This window comes from Halichoerus grypus, chromosome 15, assembly GCF_964656455.1.
Source record: "Halichoerus grypus chromosome 15, mHalGry1.hap1.1, whole genome shotgun sequence".
Taxonomy (NCBI): Eukaryota; Metazoa; Chordata; class Mammalia; order Carnivora; family Phocidae; genus Halichoerus; species Halichoerus grypus.
This window is the reverse complement of record NC_135726.1, coordinates 34,162,566-34,181,895: the sequence shown is the minus strand read 5'-3', so window position 1 is coordinate 34,181,895 and position 19,330 is coordinate 34,162,566. Positions and strand designations below refer to the sequence as shown.

General features: G+C 36.8%; 1 protein-coding gene across 2 annotated transcripts in view; it reads left to right on the top strand.

Moving 5' to 3' along the window:
* The window catches only part of LONP2 (lon peptidase 2, peroxisomal), a 99,600-nt gene that overhangs the window by 18,113 nt on the left and 62,157 nt on the right, over positions 1-19,330 (top strand). Inside the window, exons 5-7 of one of the 2 annotated variants that reach the window (XM_036124328.2) lie at positions 711-874; positions 2,196-2,290; positions 15,273-15,531. In XM_036124328.2, the coding sequence (XP_035980221.1) occupies positions 711-874; positions 2,196-2,290; positions 15,273-15,531 (518 nt within the window). The remainder of the gene's footprint in view (positions 1-710; positions 875-2,195; positions 2,291-15,272; positions 15,532-19,330) is intronic. The other variant, XM_078062548.1, reaches the window with a different exon arrangement.

Sequence of the window (19,330 nt, the reverse complement as noted above, 5' to 3'; positions counted from 1 at the left end):
TTTTAAAATCTGATAGAGAAGTTGTGGAGAAAGAGAACACAAATAAAGCCATTTGACTTGGCAAAGAGGATCGTTGTTGGATTTCAGAGAGCAATTTCAACATAATGGAGACAAAAGCCAAAGTATGAAGTACAGATTATTGAAGTAGTCAAGGAGGAAAGGGAAAAACAGAACATCAGAAGAAGGGAAGTAAACAGTGTGTAGTTAACGGAAAGGGACATAGGTAAGATCAGATATTTTGAAAGGAGCAAGACTTTTCTGTGTGTTGGAGACAAAAGAGAATAGAGTCAACGGTAGAAACATTAAAGATGTTAGAAATTTTGTAATGTAGGAGGGAAGGTGGAATTTATTCTGTTGGCCATTGCTAAGTAGTCATATAATCAAGAAAGTAGTGGCTGCAGTAGTAGCTCAAAGAAAGATATTCCTAGATGTTTTCATTATCTTTAGTAGCCAGTTCTTGAATTTTTTTTCTCATATTGTAGTATAAGCATATAGTAAAATAATGCCCACTTTATGGTGATCCACTTTTGAAATTCTGCTGCTTTTATATGCTTGTGCCTCTTAGTTATCATTTTGAACTTAGTTCCTAAAGGTGTAGACTCTAATTTTGAAAATGTTATTCAGCACCAATTATAACCTTGTGTGTAACTAAGTACCTCATTTCCAATTTATTTTGACACACAGTTTTACTCTTCTACTTTCTACTTTAGGTTATAGCAATACGTCCTATTAGGAGGATTACACACATCCCAGGAGCTTTAGAAGATGATGATGAGGATGAAGACAATGATGACATCATCATGCTAGAGAGAAAAATACGAACATCCAGTATGCCAGAGCAGGCCCATAAGGTCTGTGTCAAAGAGATAAAAAGGTAAATTGATGCTAAAAAGAAGCTATTCACTCATTGGTATTTTCATTTTGCATATTAATGTTAAAAATAGTTGCTCATGGAAACTTGAGTTTACTTCTTTGGATCACAAACTGAAAGCTGAGTTATTTGTTTTATGTTCTTTGACCCTTTCTCCTTTTCTTATATTTCATATAGACATAGACCACTGTATTCATTTTATCTTTCCAGTGTCAATTTTTACCTTTCATTGCTTTCCAGATTCTCAGATTATAGCTGTGATCTGTGGAGTCTTTCGATTATCCCTCTTCATTCCTCAACCAGAGTCTGATTTTTAAAACATTCTTAATACTCCTGAATTAATACCAGCGTCCCTAAGCTTTTTCTCAGTTGCTGTGTGTAAGTGATGCAGTTCTTCCACCTACAGTGTACTGTCAAATGTGACCACTATTGTTAACTGCCTTTCTATTGTCTTAACTAATGGGTTGTGCTTTGTTTAGACACAGTGTTTGTTCAGTTATTACTGTGTTTTTCACATGTCACTTATTTCTTCTTTAGAAAAAAGATTGTAAACTCTAGAGGGCAGGGACTGTCAGTTTCTCTTTGTATAAGGTAAAGTACACAGAAACCTTGATGACAGCATAGGGTATGTGGATAATCTCAGGGTTAAATAGAACACCAGTATTTTCTTTCTGTACATGACACAGTATAACTGTGTTGCATTTTCTTTTATTAGTAAATTATAATGAACCTAAGTGAATGCTCAGTAATTAAAGATTTGACTTTCTTAGGTTCACAGTTAAGGACATGAGTTGTAGTTCAGGGATATTTTATATTGACTGGCATTAATTAATAAATGTAGAACATCTGTTGTGGGCAGAACACTTTGTTAAACACTGCATTTATTATGGAAGTTGCATCTTTTAATTAAATATCTGATATTAGCTTGCTTTTATGAGCTGATTTCATCTCTGATACAAAAAATATAATTATTGTGTTATGCATGGTTAGGCACTTAAATCTTACTGTGATAGGTATATCAATGGATAAGTATGACTTGAGATCCCCTCTGTGAGATACTGATACTGGTAAGGTCATATTTCAAGGATAGAATCCGATACAGTGTTCCTTCCCCCACCCCTGCCCCCTCCAGTTTGCAGCTCTCTGTTTTAATTTTGTTCCATAAGTACATCACAAAACAAAATAACCGGATTTTTAAAAACATTTCCAGATTTTTTAATATGCATGATATATCTGACCCAGAAAGGCAGATGCTGGATTTTTGTGTTTTTAGGGAATTCTTCTATGTTATGGAACATTTTTGCTGTGTATTCTTTCCCCACAGACTCAAAAAAATGCCTCAGTCTATGCCAGAATATGCTCTGACTAGAAATTATTTAGAACTTATGGTGGAACTTCCTTGGAACAAAAGTACAACTGGTAAGCCAACAAAATAACACCTTTTTACAGTCTGATTGTTACTCAGAAAGCTCATGCAGATTCTACTGAAATACTCACCATTGATTATCTTACTGTTACTATAGTTCTTGACATAAATTACTTAGATGCTGAGCTTGTATCATCTAAGTCTTGGGACCAAACAGGAAAAGAAGGTGCTACATGAAAGTGCCTTTCACCTGATTTTGGAGAAAATAGGATTTTCTGTAATTGTTGATAGATGTGTTTCTTAATACCAATAGTCAATCAGATGATGAACATTTATATTTAAAGAAATAGTTACATATAGCTGTATAACAGAACAGTTGTACCATTTGGAAGTTTGTTTTTCTCGTGCAAAAACCTATTAAATGAGTTTAAACTCTATCTTTCGGTAGAACTTTTCTCTTTCCTGTGGATTTGCTCTTTTCTCTTGGGATGAGAAATACTCTGTTGACTCTCATAATTTTTAGAACCATTTATATGTACTTGTTTCTGTTATTGGACAGGCTAGTATTATAGGTTGGTATTACACACAAGGTTTACTGATCAACAGTGGATTGATTGCCTGAACTGCTGGCATAGGAGTAGCTATATGGTGGACTTTTGAAAATTTAAAGATGCATTATCCTGGCTAGTAAAATTCCTACATTTAAGAAAATGCTAGAGATTTTTAAAAATATTACCTCTAAAGCACACATTTATGCCCCACATAAGATATGCTGTACAAACCACATTTCCAGATGTTGAATTTTTAATATTAAAAAATACTTGCCTATTAACCTACAGAGGACCATCCCTTTCTGGTACTGAGAACTTAGAAAAAAATTGTTTTTGCCTCCTAGAGGGCCCAGAATGAAGCACATTCGTGTTAAATTAACTATGCTGGGACAATGTTAAGGTTAAAATAGCTCCTCTTTTTTAAACAATGTTATACATCAAATTTATTTTTAAAAGAATACATAATCCAGATTAAATATAAATCTTGTCAAGCCATTATATGATTTAGCAGGTTCTCAATTCCATGGAAAATGACCATATAGTCCCTGATTGTAATAAAACTAAGAAAACAAGCAACAACAACAAAACCCACAAACAAAATATAAATCTTACTTAATATACTATTTGTATAATACAAATTATTATTATTCAATAAGATATTATTTATAAGAATGATAAGTTATTTTTAAAATACAATTAATTGCAAGAACCTTTCTGGGGGGAAAAAACTAAAGGAGCACTGCAGTTGGACTTTGCCATTTTTAATCCATAAACATTTAATCTTACCTTAAAGACAGCATTAAATATGTGATCTCATATGCTACAAAGTTTTTCCGACAAGAATCTCAGGAGGAACAGCCTAATGCATTAACTTGAATCTAGTTTGATCGTTTATTCCCCTCCCCCCCTACATTCTTTACTAAATTGAATGCATTAATCTTTTCTGCTTCTAATGTATATGCTACATTTTTTCTTTAACCTTTGCTGTCCTGAAGCAGCAATATTAAATTCTCTTTTTTTTTTTCCAAATTACAGTTTTACATGACATCAGGTATATATTAGAGGATAGTGTGGTTTTTAGAAATGCCATTTGCTATATGCTGTCTGTTATCTTTTTGTTTTGTTTTGATTTGATTTAGATTCAATTAGCCAACATATAGTACATCATTAGTTTCACATGTGTTCAGTAATTCATCAATTGCATGTAATACCCAGTGCTCATCACATCATGTACCCTCCTTAATGCTCATCACCCAATTATCTCATTCCCCCAACCACCTCCCCTCTAGCAACCCTCAGTTTGTTTCCTATAGTTAATAGTTATAGTTAACTGATGACTTCCCATTCAGTTTTTCCTCCCTTCCCTTATGATCCTCTGTGCTGTTTTATATTCCACATGAGTGAAACCATATGGTAATTGTCTTTCCCTGATTGACTTCGCTCAGCATAATACCCTTCAGTTCCATCCACGTTGATGTAAATGGTAAGTATTCATCCTTTCTGATGGCTGAGTAGTATTCCAGTGTATATATATACCACATCTTCTTTATCCATTCTTCTGTTGATGGACATCTTGGCTCTTTCCACAGTTTGGCTATTGTGGACGTTGCTGCTATAAGCATTGGGGTGCAGGTGCCTCTTTGGATCAATACATTTGTATCTTTGGGGTAAATACCTAGTAGTGCAATTGCTGGGTCGTAGGGTAGCTCTATTTTCAACTTCTTGAGGAACCTCCATACTGTTTTCCAGAGTGGCTGTTACTAGCTTGCATTCCCACCAACAGTGTAAGAGGGCTCGCCTTTCTCCACATCCTCGCCAACATTTGTTGTTTTCTATCTTGTTAATTTTAGCCATTCTGACTGGTGTGAGGTGGTATTTCAATGTGGTTTTGATTTGTATTTCCCTGATGTTGAGTGATGTTGAGCACTTTTTCATGTGTCTGTTAGCCATTTGTATGTCTTCTTTGGAGAAAAGTCTGTTCATGTCTTCGCTCATTTCTTGACTGGATTATTTGTTTTTTGGATGTTGAGTTTGATAAGTTCTTTATAGAACTTGGATAATAGCCCTTTATCTGATATATCACTTGCAAATATCTTCTCCCATTCTATAGGTTGCCTTTTAGTTTTGTCGACTGTTTCCTTTGCTGTGCAGAAGCTTTTTATCTTGAGGAGTCCTAATAGTTCATTTTTGCTTTTGTTTCCCTTGCCTTTGGAGACTTGTCTAGCAAGAAGTTGCTGTGGCTAAGGTCGAGGAGGTTGCTGCCTGTGTTGTCCTCGAGGATTTTGATGGATTCCTGTCTCACATTTAGGTCATTTGTCCATTTTGAGTTTATCTTTGTATATGGTGTAAGAAAATGGTCCAGTTTCATTCTTCTACATATGGCTGTCCAGTTTTCCCAGCACCATTTATTGAAGAGACTGTCTTTTTTCATTGGATCTTTTCTGCTTTGTCAAAGATTAGTTGGCCATAGAGTTGAGGGTCCATTTCTGGGCTCTCTATTCTGTTCCATTGATCTATGTGTCTGTTTTTGTGCCAGTACCATACTGTCTTGATGATGACAGCTTTGTAATAGAGCTTGAAGTCCAGCATTGTGATGCCACCAGCCTTGGTTTTCTTTTTCAACATTCCTCTGGCTATTTGGGGTCTTTTCTGGTTCCATACAAATTTTAGGATTATTTGTTCCACTTCTGTGAAAAATGTCAGTAGTATTTTGATAGGGATTGCATTGAATGTGTAGATTGCTCTGGGTAGCATAGATATTTTAACAATATTTATTCTTCCAGTCCACGAGGATGGAATGTTTTTCCATTTCTTTGCATTTTCCTCAGATTCTTTCCTGAGTGTTCTATAGTTTTCTGAGAACAGATCCTTTACCTCTTTGGTTAGGTTTATTCCTAGGTATCTTATGGTTTTTGGTGTAATTGTAAATGGGATCGATTCCTTAATTGCTCTTTCTTCTGTCTCATTAGTGTATTGAAATGCAAGTGATTTCTGTGCATTGATTTTATATCCTGCCACATTGCTGAATTCCTGTATGAGTTCTAGCAATTTTGGGGTGAAGTCTTTTGGGTTTTCCACATAAAGTATCATGTCTGAGAAGAGTGAGAGTTTGACTTCTTTGCTAATTTGAATGCCTTTTCTTTCTTCTTCTTGTTCGCTGAGGCTAAGACTTCTAGTACTATGTTGAACAACAGTGGTGAGAGTAGGCATCCCTCATGTTCCTTGGGGAACCTTAGGGGAAAAGCTCTCAGTTTTTCCCTGTTGAGAATGATATTTGCTGTGGGCTTTTCATGTATGGCTTTTGTGATACTGATGTATGTTCCCTCTATTCCTACACTGTGAAGAGTTTTAATCAAGAAAGGATGCTGTACTTTGTCAGATGCTTTTTCTGCATCTGTTGAGAGGATCATATGGTTCTTGTCCTTACTTTTATTAATGTGATGTATCACATTGATTGATTGGCTGATGTTGAACCACACTTGCAGCCCAGGGATAAATCCCACTTGGTCGTGGTGAATAATCCTTTTAATGTACTGTTGGATCCTTTTGGCTAGTATCTTGGTGAGAATTTTGGCATCCATGTTCATCAGGGATATTGGTCTGTAATTCTCCTTTTGGTGGGGTCTTTATCTGGTTTCGGGATCAAGGTAATGCTGGCCCCATAGAACGAGTTTGGAAGTTTTCCTTTCATTTCTATTATTTGAAACAGCTTCAGAAGAATAGGTATTAGTTCTTCTTTAAATGTTTGGTAGAATTCCCCTAGGAAGCCATCTGGTTCTGAACTCGTTTGTTCAGATGTTTTTGATTACTGCTTCAGTTTCCTTGCTGGTTATGGTCTGTTCAGGTTTTCTATTTCTTCCTGTTTCAGTTTCGCTAGTTTATATGTTTCTAGGAATGCATCCATATCTTCCAGATTGCCTAATTTGTTGGCGTGTAGTTGCTCATAATACGTTCTTAAAATTCCATTTCCTTGGTGTTGGTCATGGTTGCTCTTCTTCCATTCATGATTGTATTAATTTAGGTCCTTTCTCTTTTCTTTTTGATAAGTCTCGCTAGGGGTTTATCGATCTTATTAATTCTTTCAAAGAGCCAGCTTCTAGGTTTTTTTAATCTGTTCTACTGTTCTTCTGGTTTCTATTTCATTGATTTCTGCTCTAATCTTTATTGTTTCTCTGCTCCTGCTTGGTTTAGGCTTTATTTGCTGTTCTTTCTCCAGCTCCTTCAGGTGTAAGATTAGCTTGTGTATTTGAGACCTTTCTTGTTTATTGAGAGAGGCTTGTATTGCTATGTGCTTCCCTCTTAGAACCACCTTTGCTATATCCCAAAGGTTTTGAACAGCTGTGTTTTCATTTTCATTAGTTTCCATGAATTTTTAAAATTCTTCCTTAATTTCCTGGTTGACCCATTCATTCCTTAGTACGATGCTCTTTAACCTCCGGGTGTTGGCATTCCTCCCAATTTCCTCTTGTGATTGAGTTCCAGTTTCAAAGCATTGTGGTCTAAAAATATGCAGGGAATAATCCCAATCTTTTGGTATCATTTGAGACCTGATTTGTGACCCAGTATGTGATCTATTCTGGAGAAAGTTTCATGTGCACTCAGTGTGTATTCTGGGGCGCCCGGGTGGCTGAGTCATTAAGCGTCTGCCTTCGGCTCAGGTCATGATCCCAGGGTCCTGGGATTGAGCGCCACATCGGGCTCCCTGCTTGGCGGGAAGCCTGCCTCTCCCTCTCCCACTCCCCCTGCTTGTGTTCCTGCTCTCGCTATCTCTCTCTCTGTCAAATAAATAAATAAAATCTTAAAAAAAAAAAAAAAGTATTCTGTTGCTTTAGGATGGAATGCTCTGTATATATCTGTGAAATCCATCTGGTCCATTGTATCATTCAAAGCCCTTGTTTCCTTGTTGATCTGCTTAGATGATCTCTCCATTGCTGTGAGTGGGGTGTTGAGGTCCCCTACTATTATTGTATTATTATCTGTGTGTTTCTTTAATTTGGTTATTAATGGTTGATACAATTGGCTGCTCCCAAGTTAGGCACATAAATATTTATAATTGTTAGATCTTCTTGTTGGGTAGACCCTTTAAATCTGATACAGTGTCCCTCTTCATCTCTTACTACAGTCTCTGGTTTAAAATCTAATTTGTCTGATATGAGGATTGCTACTCCAGCTTTCTTTTGAGGTCCATTAGCATGGTAAGTGGTTCTCTACACCCTCACTTTCAATCTGGAGGTGTCTTTGGGTCTAAAATGAGTCTCTTGCAGACAGCATATCGATGGGTCTTGCTTTTTTATCCAGTCTGATGCGCTGTGTCTTTTGATTGAGCATTTAGCCCATTTACATTCAGAGTAACATTGAAAGATATGACTTTAGTGCCATTGTCTTGCCTGTAAAGTGCCTGTTTCTGTAGAATGTCTCTGTTCCTTTCTGGACTATGTTACTCTTGGGCTCTCTCTCCACTCACAGGATCCCCCTTAATATTCCTTGCAGGGCTGGCTTGGCGGTCACATATTCTTTCAGTTTCTGTTTGTCCTGGAAGCTCTTTATCTCTCCTTCCATTCTGAATGACAGCTTGCTGGATATAGTATTCTTGGCTGCATGTTCTTCTCATTCAGTACCCTGCATATATCACGCCAACCCTTTCTGGCCTGCCAGGTCTCTGTGGACAGGTCTGCTGCCAGTCAAATGTTTCTACCCTTGGAGGTTAAGGAGTTCTTGTCTGGAGCTGCTTTCAGGATTTTCTCTTTATCTCTGAAATTTATAAGCTTCACTATTGTATGTTGGGGTGCTGATCTATTTTTATCGATTTTGAGGGCGGTTCTCTCTACCTCGACTTGAATGCCTGTTTCTTTCTCTAGATTAGGGAAGTTCTCAGCCATGACTTGCTCAAATATACCTTCAGGCCCTCTCTGTCTCTTTCTTCTTCCCCTGGGACTCCAATAATTTTAATATTGTTTAGCTTTATGGTATCACTTATTTCTCAAAGCCTTCCTTCATGGTCCATTAGCTGTTTTTCTCTCTTTTCCTCAGATTCCTTTCTTCCATCGTCTTGTCTTCTATGTCACTCTGTCTTCTCCTTCATTTACCCTAGCTGTTAGAGCATCCATTTTAGACTGCATCTCAGTTAAAGCATTTTTAATTTCAGCCTGATTAGATTTTATTTCTGCATTAAGAGATTCTCTAGTGTCTTTTATGCTTTCTTCAAGCCCAGCTAGTAACTTTATAATTTTTATCCTGAATTCCATTTCCGACATTTTACTTATATCCATATTGATTAGATGTGTGGCGGTATTATCTCTGTTTCTTTCTTTTGTTGTGAATTTGTCCTTCTAGTCATTTTGCCCAGGGAAGAATGGATGAACAAGAGAACAAAATAAAAAATACCAACCATGACCCAAGCGAAATACACACTAGACAAATCCAAAGAGGTCAGAAACCAAAACAAAAGAAAAAGAAGAAAAAAAAGGGAAAAAGGAGAGAATATAATCTCTGGGTGGACAAAACAGGGTGATCCACTTGGTCCTAGGTATATTTTGGTCTGTTTGTTAGAAGACACTAATCCCAAAATTGTAAAGAAAGCAAAACATATATATACAAAAATGAAATTGAATTCAGTGAAAGGAAGCCAAAAATGAAGAATATATCTACAAAATACAAATGTAAAAATGAAAGTTTAAAAAAGACTTAAAAACAAAAAGTTGATTAAAATAAGAAACTAGTTGAAAAGGAAAAAAAGAAAAGAAAATTTTAAACCGAAAGATAAAAGAATCATGAGAAAGAAACCTCGAATTCTATGTACTGTTTTCCCCTGGCGCTGCAGTTTTGCAGTTCTCTGTGCTCCATAAACTTGGTATTCGTCTGATGTTCCAGCTGGTCTTCTGGGGGAGGGGCCTGCTATGCTGATTCTCAGGTGTCTTTGCCTGGGTGGGCTGCACTGCCCTTTGCCAGGGGGCCAGGCTCAGTGCAAGCCACCTCGGGTTACTCTATGTGGCTTTTGTTCCCTAAAGGCTTTCTGCACCACTTTAGAGTATGAAAATAAAAATGGCAGTGCCCCAATTTCCAGCCCTGGAGCTAAAAGATCACAGCCCCCTCTCTTCAGTAGACCCTCAGGGAAAAGCCGTCTTCACGTTTGTGTGCGCCAGACTCTGCAGACTCCTGCGGTGCAGTGCACCAGTCCTCCTGGGGGAGGGAGGAGGGTCGCTGTGGGCCTGCCACTTGCAGGGCCCCTGCATGGTGATGGGTCACCAAATCGTGCCACGGTTTGTAGTTTATAGCAAACCAAGCTGAGAGCCCACTCCGGCGCTTGCTGACCATAGTCGGTTTCCCCAATCAAGTTCTTGGAAACTCTGCTGGCTCAGGCACCCCCTTTCTGTGATCCCAAGGATCCTGAGACCACACTGTCCCACCTAGGATTCTTCTCTGCTTTGCCAGCTGAGAACCTTTCAGGCAGGGAAAAGTTCCGATTTTGCACTCTGGGGCTATATCACTTCCCAGTCACCTGCATACAGAGGCTCCCTCCCCCTGCCATATATATCTTCCAATATATCCCCTCACATTCGTTTCTCTGCACTGCCTACCTTGCAAAAAGTGGTCGCTTTTCTATTTGTAGAATTCCAGCAATTCTTTTCTTACATCCCAGGTTGAATTCATGTGTGTTCAGAATGATTTGATAGGTATCTAGCTGAATTCAAGAGACCAGATGAAATGAGATACCCTACTCTTCCGCCATGTTGCCTCCCTCCTCAAAATAGCTCCTTCTTAATTAGTTTTTTTGGAAAGGATCACCTAACACATTTTTTAAATTTATTTATTTATTTGAGAGAGCGCGCATACATGCGCAAGCAGGAGGAGAGGCAGAGGGAGAGGGAGAGAATCCCAAGCCGACTCCCTGCTGAGCACAGGGCCCAGTGTAGGACTCAGTCCCACAACCCTGAGATCATGACCTGAACCGAAATCGAGTCAGACCTTTAACCGACCGAGCCATCCAGGTGCCCCAGGATCATCTTAACACATTTTTAATGTGCATGGCTGAGTACTAGGATGAAATTGGCCTAATCATCTTCCTTTTGTTTTGACAACCCTTAGATTTCATTCCTCTTACAGTTCTTAGGTTCTTGTTGTGGAAAGCAGGTACATTCTAAGTTGTGCTAATTATTCTTTCATGAATGCTCTGTAAATTTGCATTCATCCCATTTTCTAGATTTTGGTTTGTTTCTAAGTTTTTCTCTCTGTTTGAATGTTTTGTATATAAAATTAAAAGGCTAATTCACATTTTGCTTTCTCTTAAATTCTGAGAATCTGAGTTTTCATTAGATTAAATTAGATGGCACTGGTGAAGTGCAGAAGCAGTTGTTTAGAAGCAGTAATTTTTTTGCTTTATTTTTTAGCTTTATTGTGGTATAATTGATAAATAATAAACTGTACATATATAATATATACATTTTGATGAGTTTTAACATAAGTATCTGTAATACCATTAACATAATTAAGATAATGAACATATCCGTCACCACCTAAATTTTCTCATGCTTCTCTGTAATCTCTACCTCCCTCCTTTCCCTCCCCATCCCCAACCTCTGTAGATTAGTTCATATTTTCAAAAATGTTATAGAAATGGAATGATGTAGTATGTGCTCCCTTTTTTCTGATTTTTTCAGCATAATTAGAGGTTGATCCATGTTGCTGCATAGATAAGTAATTTGTTTATCCATTTACCTGTTGATGGGTGTTTGGTTTGTTTCCAGTTTTTTGGCTACTATACATAGAGCTGTTAATGTTACTATGCTGGTAAATTTATTTCTTAATTTATTTCATGTTTGCATGACAACATTGCCTTCTAGTTGAAGTTTTTTTACCAAACTTAAGCTGAATTTCTTGATTTAATTCTTTATTCAAAATCCTTTTTGGAAATTCCATAGTGAAATGAATGCAGGAGAGCATGTGTTCCCATTGACTCAGCCCCTTGTCACGTCACCTGACCAAGTTGAGGTCATCTGTCAGTCCTGATCTTGCTGGGCTGTTGGGAAGTCCATTTTGGTTCCAGTAGTCTTCTGTTAACTCGTAACTCTCCAGTGCCTACTTTTTAAGCGAAGTGGTCCTGTTCTGTGAGATTTGGAGAGGGTTCTGCTCCATTAGTTTAGACCTGGGAAAGAAAGTTACATTTAAATTTTATATGTTATTTAACTGCTCTGCTTTTGTTTCACCTACCAAGTATCCCTGATAGTATATATTTGATAGTTATTTTGTTGTTGTTGATGGAGTTGTGACAATTTTCAAACCCTATTACTTTCTCTTGACAGTAGGACTAGTGTACAGTGCTAAAAGCATCTAGATAACTTGGTAATCCCAGGGGCCTTATTTTGAAATTTTGGTATTATCTCAGTAACATTTTTCTGTGCTTCAGGATTTATTTTAACTAATGACTTACGGGAAACGCAGGGTACATATAGAATATATAGTATAATGGCCTGAGAATATTAACATTGCAGATGTGATTATTTGCCATCAGTAGCCTAGTAAATTGCTCTCAGCTTCCTCTCTCCTCCGCTTGTCCTATTTAAAAAGTGAACTTAATTACCAATCAGGGATTTTTACCAGGCTTCTACAGTGTAATTGTACAGATTTTGGAGGAAAGCATTTAATTGAACACAAGAGTGCTGACTCCTATTCTTTACTTAAATAAACAAGAAATTATAAAAACAGGGCAAAGCTGTTATTATTTTCACAAGTATGGAAGGAGACCACCCACACTTTAGAAACTCAGTGTCTGCTGGGTGTGGGTTAGCATTGGAGATGCACAGCACTCCTGTACCTGTCCCACGTAAGCAGACTTCTCACTGTTAGTGTTCCAGCAGAGAATGTGAGGGCAGGCGTGTTGAACTTCTAAGCCATTCCTGTACGGAATGAGATCTAAATAATTACTGTGTGGTTACAAAACCATGAAAATGTTTTTCATGATTTTTGAAAGAGAAGCTTACCTAAGTAGAGATCACCAAAAGCAGAAAGGGAAGATTTAGAGAAATAAGTTTGCTAATTTTCCTATCTTGAATGAAAAGGGCCAGTAGATACCATTTCAGTCTTCAGTTGTAAAGAAGATTTAGTATCAACAGAAATAGTACTACATACACAATTAAAAACTCAAGGAGTTAATACTCATTTCATTTTAAATGTTTTACATGTAACCACATGTATCATTCAAAATAGGAAGCATGCATTTTGAATCATTAAAAAGAATAATCAGAAAAAAAAATGTATCCTGTATGGAAAAAGACACAAAACAATACTTTATTTGGAAATTATCTTTCCTCAGAAGTTCAAGGCACTTTTTAAAATTGTCTTTACTTGGCATATTTCTTAGAAGAAATTCCTTCAGGGTATTTTCAGTTTTTTTTCTAAATTACATGGAATTCTATTCTTAGTTTACTAAATGTTAATTGGGGGTGGATGTTGCATTATAACAAGTGCCTTTTTAGGTACAAAATGACATTTTGATGGAAAGTTTTTCTTCTTGGACATGGTGATGTAATAAATATATCAGTAACCTAATATTAAACCATCTTTGCATAACTAAAATAAATCCCGCTGGGACTTAGTAGATTACTCTTAATAGATTTGATTTACCAGCATTTTAATATACAGGATGGGACTGGTCTGAAGTTTTCTTTTGTGTTTGCTGTGGTAGGAGAGTTGGGAAACTTCCTATCTTTCATTTGTTCATGTAGTCATTAATTGGGGTCTAAAGCCAGAAAAGAGAGAAGTTTTGTTCTTCCCTTTCCAAATCACTTAGCCAGAACTAAAAGCAACAGTACTATAATTAAGTAACATATATTACTGCTTAGCTAGGTTTTTTCAGACTAGCTTGGGAACCAAACTACCATTTAAGGCTTTTTTTTTTCTTCTCTGTAGGAAAAATGTGGAGCAGGTTCCAAATAACTGATTGAAGAGTGGGCTTGTGTGTGTTTTCCTCCTTCCCACCCTCTCTATCAGTACGATCATGCGGCCATGTATCATCCCCTGGATGTCACTCAGCTGATGAATTCATGCTGGTGACCATGAGTATTTAATGGTTTAATCTACAAGTATTTTAAGTAGTAAAGCACATCAGTAAACCTGATGAAAGCTTGGATGTAGAACCAAAGCCTAATTCATACATTCCTGGTGAGACTTTAATTGATAGAACTTAGACAGTTCTTTACATCTTAAAGTTTTTTTTGACCACTTCTGTCTATAGATTAGTTAAAGGAAGTAGTTATGGATATATGTAGGGATTTAGTTACAAGGATACACAGTAAAGCCTGCTTTATAACTGTAAAGATTTATAGATAACCTAAATGCTCAGCAATAGGGAATTATTTAAATGAGTATGGATAATTAAATAATGGAATATTATGTAGCCATTAAAATGTTACTAAAAAATACATTTGACACTGAAAGGTGTCCATAATACGCAAAGTGAAAAAACATTTTATAAAACTTGAAGGTATCATATAATCTCATTTTGAAAAATAGGTATAGAAGCACATGTATGCACTCACACATACAAAACCTGCAATAGTACATACCAAAGTGAAGGTAGAGATGTTCTCTTGAGGACATGAGATTATGGGTGACTGTTTACTTCTTTTTATTGGTGTCATTGGGTTTTCTGGAATGAGCATACATTACTTCTGTAATAAGAAAAAAACACTAAAAAAGAAGGAGCATACGTTACTTCTTTTTTTTTTTTTTTTTAAAGGTTTTATTTATTTATTTGACAGAGAGAGAGATAGCGAGAGCAGGAACACAAGCACGGGGAGTGGGAGAGGGAGAAGCAGGCTTCCGGCCGAACAGGGAGCCCGATGTGGGGCTCAATCCCAGGACCCTGGGATCATGACCTGAGCCGAAGGCAGACACTTAACGACTGAGCCACCCAGGCGCCCGCATACATTACTTCTGTAATAAGAAAAAAACACTAAGGAAGAAGGAACAAATGCCAGCACAAATAGAATATGTAGAAATTATGTCTCCATAGAAGAAATGTGTACCTAGAAAATGAAATGATAGTATAAACTCCTTGAGTTTTTTTGTTTTTTTTGTTTTTTTTTAAGATTTATTTTTGAGAGACAGCACACATGAGAGCATGAGGAGGGGGAGCATAGGGAGAAGCAGACTCCCCACTGAGTAGGGAGCCTCTTGCAAGACTCGATCCCAGGACCCTGGGATCATGACCTGAGCCGAAGGCAGACGCTTAACTGACTGAGCCACCCAGGCGCCCTCCTTGGGTTTTTAATTGTGTATGTAGTACTTACTATTTCTGTTGATACTAAGTCTTATTAAGCAAAAAAGGCCAGGTCCAGGTCTCCCTGAAGACTCATTTAGAAAGATCCACTTCTGTTCTCATCACTTTTTTTTTTTTCTTCTAAAACATATTTTGACTCTTGGCAGCCTTGAAAGCAATTCTTCCATTTAAAAATTCTGTGTGCTTACTTTTGGGGTTATTTGACAGACCGTCTGGACATTCGAGCAGCCCGGATTCTTCTGGATAATGATCATTATGCTATGGAAAAACTGAAGAAAAGAGTGCTGGAATACTTGGCTGTCAGACAGCTGAAGAACAACCTGAAGGGCCCTATTCTATGCTTCGTTGGCCCCCCTGGAGTTGGTAAAACAAGTGTGGGAAGATCAGTGGCCAAAACTCTTGGTCGAGAGTTCCACAGGATTGCACTTGGAGGAGTGTGTGATCAGTCTGACATTCGAGGACACAGGTAGACTCTTTCTCTCAGTTTAGTCTCTGGTTCTCCATTTCAGTTGACTAAAGCCCTTCAAAAGCCAAGGCATAATATATATCTTTTTCTCGAAGGTCTATTTGTGACATCTTGAATCAAAAGGACATTCATAGTACTTAATTATAGTACATCTGTAGGATGTTTATAACTGGTTTAGAGCCTCAGCTGTAATGGTACATCCAAACTAACCTCGGTATTTGTATGACAGTGGATAATGAGTTTTTGCCTCAGCTTTCCTGGAATTTCATTTGAATGCAGTTATAAATCAGTTATGATTAGATATTACAGTGTCTTTACATTCATTTTGGCCCAGTAGCATTTCATAAATAATGACCTGTAACTCTTAGAGTTTAAAAAATAAGTACAAGAGCTGGGGCAGGTAGGAGAAGGGAAGAAATCTTTGATAACAAATGTGTTTGCAGTTTAATTTTCTTTTAAGAAGGCTGGTTTTCCGTAGGAGTATGTGTAATAAGGAGAAAGGTTAAGATAATTATTAAGATCTATCCTTGCATTTTTGACACCCTTTCTGTAAAAATACATTAAACTGTGAGAACTGAGTCTGATTAATCTTACATTATTAGAGTCAGATTTGCATGTTATGTTGTTGTTTTGTTCTCTATGGTCTCTGTTGCTCAGATTGGAAGATGCTTTGGGAAAGCATGAACTTTCTGTTTCGAGGTTTAAGGGTTTCATAGCAGTTGCGAGTTGTGAGAAAATACACCTATAGTGTATGTATTAAAGAACATTTTAAAATGTAGAAATCATGGATGCTTATAAAAGAATATGATGTTGTAAACCTGAAACTAATGTCAGTGATATCTCAGCTTTTTAAAAAAAAGTTTTTTTAAAGAAACTGCTTAACTTCCAGTAGAAAGTAATCAAACTGAAGATAAAACTTCTCAAGGTCATACCCTGGGTCTTAAAGTTGTTAAAGCAATCTAAATTATCTAAATTATAAGTGGAGGCTTTGAAAAGCATGCCAGTGCAGGTGGTGACCACCAACTGCCAAGGCCAAGTCTAATTTAAATGATATTTACAGTTTGGTGAATATGGATTAAACTTGGATTGTGGGGGGGGGGGGGATATGATGCTTTTATAACATCTTGTTTTCCATTTGTCTTATTCATAAGATCATTGGCCTTAGGCGGGGATGGGAAACTGTTTCACAAACTTCCATGAACAGTGGTTCTTTTTCTCTTTTATTTTCTTGTTTACAATTCTTATGCATTAAAGAAAAATCATTCCAAGATTTCAATAAATAAGCAGTGAGGGCTGCAGATTAGGTTAGGGAATTGATCTGGGTCATTGTTTCTGGCAGTTTCCAACTACTGTTGTCACTTAGACTTGCTTATTCTCACATGTGCCACTAGAGGCTGTGCTTTGCTTTTGTAAAGAAATTGGCACCTTGTACCGATCTTGGAGAAACTGGATCTAGAGCCTGAATCTTTTTATTTTAGCTAGAGAGCTTTTGGGAGATGTTTCCCATTCAAGGGACTTAATTCATGCATTCAGAGTTGTTTTAGTTCACTTCTTTCTTTTGATATCTGTAGCATAGTATTGCGTGAGTGTTTGATGGAATTTAGAGAGGGAATTTGTGGAATTATTGTCGTGAAATTAATGTCATGAACACATGACATGTAGGTAATTTGTCCTCTTTCTTGCCATGTTGGTATTGCTTATTCAGTAAGCCTTGGAAAACTTTACTTAGTGCCTGACACACAGTAGTAAGCATTTGATAAAAATTAGCTTTAATTATTATTTTAATTTTAAATTCTCAGGAGGGCAAGTTTACATTTAAAAGCTTCAGTGACTTTTTATAAAATTCAGTCAGATTTTTACATAGTACCTAAAAATATCCTGTTCTTGGCATTATTATTTAATTTATGTGGCAGAATTGTGGAGAAATGTATTTTTGTGATGACTATTGGTGGGCAATATGTGATGTCATAGTTCTCACCACTTCTTATGAATGTTGTTGGTTTCAAGCAGAGCTCTATCTTAAGTCTTTACTGATACTGTTAGACATAAAATCTGTTCGAGTGTACTTCCACATATGTATCATTAAGAAAATTGAATCTGAGTCTTTTGTAAAACGAAGCTGTGTATTTGCCTAAAAAATATGTGTAAGTATAAGCTTTTTAGGAATGTATGGCATGCATAGAGGCTGTGATCATTGCCAAATAAAGGGTACATGGATTAGTCTGAGTCATTCTGTGCCTGCTGGTAAGTACTCCCTCACCATCACTGTACTAGGTGTTTCACTAAACACTACAGCAGACCGACCCTCCCAAGGCATCAAAGCCTGGAGAAAATTTTTATTTGAAAATCAACAGGGAAGCAGGTGCAGAGTGGGATGTGGTCATTAAGGAGAGCACAGGTTGAGAACAGAGTATGGGCTTATGTCAGAGCTGTCGGTTGGAGGTGAATAGAAGGGGAGGAAGAACAGTAGCTTATAGCACAATCATGGGGTGGAGTTTGTGAGAACAAGTGGTTCCACGTGACAGTTGAAGCATTTTGGAAACACCCAGGTCTTGGCATTTAAGTACTGGTCACATGCTCGCAATTAGAGTTCATGCAGTTTTGTTTTTCGTCAGCCTCTGAGTAGGCATCACTGTTCTGCAGTCTTAAAATAATCAGGGAAAAACAGAGCTGCTTTATATTATCTTCCTTGCTTATTCTTTTGATTTTGTCATTCACTTTCCCTATTTTTCCCATGCTCAGAACTCCATCCTTTTGCTAGAAATACCTGTTTATATGAAGGAAGGTGCTATTAGGAATTGATTTTAAAAACAAAGATGTATGTTTTAGAGTTCAATGATAATGAAGTGGGAGATGGGGAAGCAAAAGAAAGACTTGGTTTACATTTAAATCTTAAACTTGGAAAATCGTAATCTGACTTTACATTGGCCCATTGTTTTTGTTTATATTGAGTGGCTTAAAGAAAGAAGAGTCATGTTTATGCTCCATATTAACTAATACAGTTTTTCAGTCTTCTCAACATTTCTCATTTGGGTTTGTCTCCATTGGGGCTTTTCTGTTCACTTTCATAAGCCACAGAATCTCTGTTACTATCAGTTTTTACAGCTTAGCATTTTTATATTTAAATATTACATTTAAAGAATTTAAATCAGTTTATAACAAATATAACAGGATGAAGTTTTATGAAATCATGTTTGTGTAATCGTTTTTCATTAGTTGTTTTGGTGAAATATACTTATTGCTATGATGTGTCTCAAGTTATTATTGATAGTAACTCTTTGGAAGTGGTTTGCCAACTCTTTGTTCAGATAATAAAATGATATTGCAAGGAATCTTTGGCTCAAACAAGATGAGAAGAAAAATGAACTTTTGCTTTCCACGATACATCTTCATGAACCTGAAATGGTGATGTTTTAAATAAATTAGCTGTTTCATTATTAGTCTCCACAAAGGGAAAATAACCAAAGTAGCAAGCTTTTAATATATTTTTAGCATAGTATGCCAGACATGTTATGGTTTACTCACTATCCTCATAACCTGTATTTGCATATAGCTCTTCTTTGCCTCTTTAAAGTTATTTTTATTTTTAGCCCCAATTCAAGGGTTTCTCCATTAATATATGTGCAGTTATGATCTTACTCTTCTCTAAACTGACCACTTATTGTCCAGTGTTTTCTTTTAATGATTAAATATTATAGGCCTCTGGCATTTGTAATACATTACTGTAGAGATAAGCCATAAATATGGAAAAGGTATGAACTCTGTAGAATAGGGTTTTTAGCTTGTCTTACTATCCTTT